We start from the raw sequence: 5,715 nt of genomic DNA on the forward strand, positions 1-5,715 counted from the left end.
TAGTTTTATATATCTTATTTATTAATAAAAAATTGTTTTTCATTATACTATATTTATATAGCACATAAATAAATATAAAAATTAAAAATAATTATATTGATAATACTATCAAATATAATTGACAGAGTAGTTAATAGAGAGGTAAAACAATTACAACTAAAAGTTATAACTGAAAAATCTAAAATATTATAAAAGATGATATGTTATAACTGAAAATCTAATAGAAAATCGTATTTATCATCTAATCAACAATATTTTTCAACAATTAAGAACATCTTAAAAGACACAGTTATTATGATTAAAAAGTATATCCTTCCAAAAATTTCTCTGTAAAAAAAATTCATCCTTAACATCGGACAACAAAGAAGTGAAAGAAAAAACCATTTTAACTCTATTATTAGTGTTCAAACTTGTCATCACAACGTATTTGTGCCATTATAAATACACTACCATTGAAGTCTCTTGCTCAAACAAAAACCACCAACGTTGTTTTCTTCTCTCTTTCTCTTCCGATTTTCTCCTCTTAACACCCTTCAACCATGGAAGGTGGTGTGCCTGAGGCTGATATCTCAGCTTTCAGAGAATGTTTATCTCTTTCATGGAAAAATCCTTATGTTCTTCGCCTTGCTTTTTCTGCTGGAATTGGTGGTCTTCTCTTTGGCTATGACACTGGTAAATAATAAAAAATAAAAAAAATTAATTATAAATTTATTTGTAATTATTGGGTTGATAATGAAGAGGGGTGCGTTTGTGTAAGTGCAGGAGTTATATCAGGGGCTCTTTTGTATATCAGAGATGAGTTCAAAGCAGTTGACAGAAAAACTTGGCTTCAGGTAATATCAATCTTCTCTCAGACCATTCATGCAGTTTCAGTCTTTCAATGAATTCAAAATTCTTCTGAATTGAAACCTACTTTAATGCCCTTGCTTACATGCTCTCTGTTTGCAAATACTCACACAAATAACATCATACAATTATAATCAACTTACACACAAGAGAAATCATAAATATATCTTTTTATAAATAATTTTATTTAATTAGTTTCTTATTTTCAAGAAATACTTTGAATGAATAATAAAATAATTACGATGGTTGTAACACCAAATTAAGGAAAAAAAATCATCATTTATTTCAGGGCAGATTAAAGAGATTAAAACCGTAAATAGTTTGGGAACGAGATAATACTTTTTCCCCCCTAAAGTTTTCCTTTGAAAATCACTTTCATTTTGACTAATTTTAAGGTAAATTTTCTTTTTGCCTTTGAAGTGAAATTTTATTAAAAAGTAAAGATTAAGATTTTTTTTTTAAGATAATATTTTTAATGTTCGTTCACGAACTTTTGAATTGCCTGATCCCCATTAACGGGGTGAGATCCAGTTAATAATTATTAGATTAATCTATGCATAACTAAATTTACTATTTTTTAATTATTATTATTAAACTAACCCAGTTTTTTTATTCCCATAATTAACAAACAAATACCCTTGCGTATATCTAAGGGCTGAATTCAGTTAGTGTAAGTTTTATTAAGCCTTTATTTCCACATTGAATGAACTGCCAATAAATCCAATTATAATTATAAAAATTAATTTAAAATAAGCTTTTATGGTGATGGATATTTATGAATGAATGAACATGTAATTAAAAAATAATAATTTTTACAACAGTACTTTTTTAATTGATTGTTAGAGTGAACATAAATACTAATATTTCTGGAGATGTGTGCATCTATGAATAAATGTTTCATGTTTTTTTATAGTATAATATGAAATAATTAAAAAAATGTAAAGGGTATTATCACCTGAAAAGTTGACATGTGTCTTGTGTCCCAATCATGTGTTAGCACAATAAATGTTCCGTTGGTCCCGTTGGGGGTGTTGGCCAACAAAGCAAAATAAGCAAAATTGAGCACCAGCTACAGCAACCACTCAAAATCCCCCAAATCTTATTTATATTCTTAACCTGCGTAATCAATCATCAAACACTTCCTTAAGAAAAGGAAGTAACTTATGGAACACTTTAAATCTAATTTAGTTTCATAGTTTAAAAGTTATATGGCTCAAATCTGTCATAAAGGTTAGATTTTTTTTTTCTTTTTCATGTTGTGCTATAGTATTTGTGTTATTGAATTGGAATTGTGAGTAAATTACTACTGGGTGTTACAAAATCTAGCACACTTTTTGAGTTATGCTAATGTGAAACTGTGGTTCTTTCTTGTAAAACAAATTTATGGTGATGTATGACTTTTGGTATATTCATTTTGTGTGAATGGTGAACTTTGGGGAAAATAAATCACAGGAAGCCATAGTGAGTACTGCAATTGCTGGAGCAATCATAGGGGCTTCAGTTGGAGGATGGATTAACGATCGATTTGGAAGAAAGAAAGGAATTGTTGTAGCAGATGCCCTTTTTTTTATTGGGTCTGTTATTATGGCTGCTGCCAGTAGCCCAGTTGTTCTCATCGTGGGTCGTGTATTTGTTGGCATTGGTGTTGGTATGGCTTCCATGACATCACCCCTCTACATATCAGAGGCTTCACCAACCAGAGTAAGAGGAGCCCTTGTCAGTCTTAACAGTTTTCTCGTTACAGGAGGACAGTTTCTCTCATACCTCATCAACTTGGCCTTCACCAAGGTGGGAAACTGTGTTGTCACTTTTCACTTTCTCACAAATTTCTGATACATAAATATGATACATGCCTGACCTATGTTGGTGTTCATGAAATGTTTTTTTTTTCTTTATATGCCTGCAATTTCCTTGAGTGTCTTTAAGGATATTCTCTTATCAAAATTTGGAGTTTGATCTCTGTAATCCATGGACTGAAGAAGGAAACTAAGGTGAAACTTTTTTAATACTGATTGAAAAATAGTAATAAAAACATATAAGGACATGCATCTAAATTGTTGTCATGTATCTCTCCTTATTGATAGTGTTAGATAGGCCTTAGCTATTTAATGTTTACCAGGAAAGAAACTGTCACAAAAAAAAGAAATTGAACATACATGAGAGAGAATCCATTTCCATGTGCATACATTATTAAGAATTAAGAAGTGGACTTTATGTCTAACTCAACCTTATGAAACTGACTTATAAGGTAAGGTTTGAATTCACTTATATACTATGAAATGTTCTTATCTTTAGTCGATTTGAGATTTCTAACATACATGTTTGAACTTTTTCTTTTGGTGTTCTTTTGTTCATGTAGTATGGTAAATGAATTTGTGCATAATTTGTTGTTCAGACACTAGGGACATGGAGGTGGATGTTAGGGGTAGCAGCAGTACCAGCTTTGATTCAAGTTCTGTTAATGTTTACACTCCCAGAATCGCCTCGTTGGCTGTACCGCAAGGTTAGATTAGCATCATTGATGGATTGTTATTGATATGTGTGAAATTGTAAATCTTAATTGTTGTTACATTGTTGTTCCCACAGGGTAGGGAAGAGGAGGCACAAGCAATTCTGAAAAAGATTTACCCGTCTGAGGAAGTTGAAGGTGAAATTCAGGCTTTGAAGGAATCAATTGATATGGAAATCAAGGAAACAAAATCAACAGAGAAGGTGGGCATGATAAAACTTTTGAGAACCAAAGCTGTGAGAAGAGGTTTATATGCAGGCACAGGCCTTCTAATCTTCCAACAGTTTGTGGGGATCAACACTGTGATGTACTACAGCCCCACCATTGTTCAATTGGCTGGTTTTGCATCTAACAGAACAGCATTGCTTCTGTCACTCATCACATCTGGCCTGAATGCATTTGGTTCAATTCTGAGCATATACTTCATTGACAAGACTGGGAGGAAAAAGCTTGCTCTGATAAGTTTGTGTGGAGTTGTGTTCTCCCTGGCTATGCTAACTGTTGCTTTTCGAGAAAGTGAAATGCATTCTCCAATGGTTAGTTCCATTGAAACCTCTCAGTTCAACAACACATGTCCTGATTACAATGCAGCTGTGAACCCTGGTAAATGGAGTTGCATGACATGCCTAAAGGCTTCACCATCTTGTGGTTTTTGTGCTGCTGATGACAAGGTAAATCCATTCCACCCTTCATCATCTTACCAACACCATGTTTCAATTTTGTGGCTCACAACACTCTTACCATTATTGGGAGAGAAGGGCTAAAAAAGAAGTTATTTCAAGTCCAATTGTGACAACATAATGCATATAGCAAGATTTTGCATGTCAGGTTACTATCAGTTATTGGGAGGGAAAGGAATGAAACAAGTTATTTCAATTGCAAATGTTGACACCTCTATGCATATAATTTTATATTTATTGACACTAATTTCAATTAAATATGCAGCTTTTACCCGGGGCATGTTTGATATCCAATGATGTTACAAAGAAGTTGTGTGGCAGTGATCATAGAGCATGGTACACTAGAGGGTGTCCTAGCAAATATGGTTGGGCTGCTTTAATAGGACTTGCTCTTTACATAATATTCTTCTCACCAGGAATGGGAACTGTTCCATGGGTTGTGAACTCTGAGATCTATCCCTTGAGGTATAGAGGAGTTTGTGGAGGAATAGCATCCACAGCTGTTTGGATTTCCAATCTCATTGTTTCAGAATCCTTTTTGTCCTTGACAGAAGCTATTGGGACAGCATGGACATTCATGTTGTTTGGAATTGTAGCCATTGTGGCCATTTTCTTTGTCATTGTTTATGTACCTGAGACCAAAGGGGTTCCAATGGAAGAAGTAGAGAAGATGCTAGAACAAAGATCATTGCAATTCAAGTTTTGGCAGAAGAGATATTCTGATTCTGAGAAACAGTGACTCAAAGAAGACAAAAAAAACCTTGAATATGTATGTAGTTGATTAGTTGAGTTGCTGAAAATCCTTATGAGATCACTAGAGGATTGATATTAAGCTATTGTTTTTTAATTAGTAAAAAATATTAAATTATTATCGATTGCTTTACATTCTTCTTTTTTTGTCAATATTATGTAACTTCAATATCAAGAATTTGATCTTCTAATATAACCATTTTCTATTTTCTATTTGGCTTCTTTTTCTCCTTTACACTAACTAATGGTAAGAACACATTGAGAAAGTGTTTTTCTATATCTTCTTGCATCCCCTTTAAATTTTACTATGCTCTGAATTCATGTCATGATAATTTCTTTATGGCAAACAAATGTTGAAATAGTTACTCAGTGCATTCAATTTTGAGCAACAAAAACATTCTTTTTCCAATTCATTTTTTTATTAAGATTAATACAAGATTCGCGTCTTGGTGGAATCCAAATGGAATTCACATAATAAAAATTAATTTGTCAAAAAGTTAATATTAAAAAATAATGTATATTATAAAATTAAATATATGTATGTAACATCTATGTCATGTCAACGATGAGTTAGCATAAAATATGACAAATTCCAATAATTTTCTTATTAAAAATATCTACAAAGTCTAAAATTTGGACTAGCGAAAAAAATCAATTTTCTCTAAAAATACATATAGACCAAAAAGATAACCTATATTATATTAGCATATTTAGTGTGTGGGTCAAATTTAAAAGATCATAGTTTGTGGACATACACCCATTGGTCATAATTTGAAGTAAATTCGTAACTTCACTCATCTCGTAAAATTATAAAGTTTGGATTGTTGCTAGACAAAGAGATGCATAACACAATTTATATAAGTCACATAACATGTAATTACATTGTTTATAGAATAACATGAGGGACGTGAGAGTGAGGGAGGGTCTGTG

General features: G+C 32.2%; 1 protein-coding gene across 2 annotated transcripts; it reads left to right on the top strand.

Annotated features, from left to right (window-relative positions):
* The first annotated feature begins 468 nt into the window (after window positions 1-468).
* Window positions 469-4,998, top strand: LOC137822973 (putative inositol transporter 2). Of its 2 annotated transcripts, XM_068628033.2 has the most exons (6): window positions 469-672; window positions 763-833; window positions 2,299-2,634; window positions 3,242-3,349; window positions 3,433-4,026; window positions 4,301-4,998. In XM_068628033.2, exons 1-6 carry the CDS (start codon window positions 540-542, stop codon window positions 4,772-4,774), a joined length of 1,716 nt encoding a protein of 571 aa, XP_068484134.1. In that variant the 5' UTR covers window positions 469-539; the 3' UTR covers window positions 4,775-4,998. The 2 variants fall into 2 exon arrangements, with proteins under 2 accessions (XP_068484134.1, XP_090150803.1); XM_090294677.1 differs by lacking the exons at window positions 469-672; window positions 763-833; window positions 2,299-2,634 and adding an exon at window positions 2,790-2,837.
* Window positions 4,999-5,715: the final 717 nt, after the last annotated feature.

Source organism: Phaseolus vulgaris, chromosome 9 (assembly GCF_051622355.1).
Source record: "Phaseolus vulgaris cultivar YP4 chromosome 9, ASM5162235v1, whole genome shotgun sequence".
NCBI lineage: Eukaryota > Viridiplantae > Streptophyta > Magnoliopsida > Fabales > Fabaceae > Phaseolus > Phaseolus vulgaris.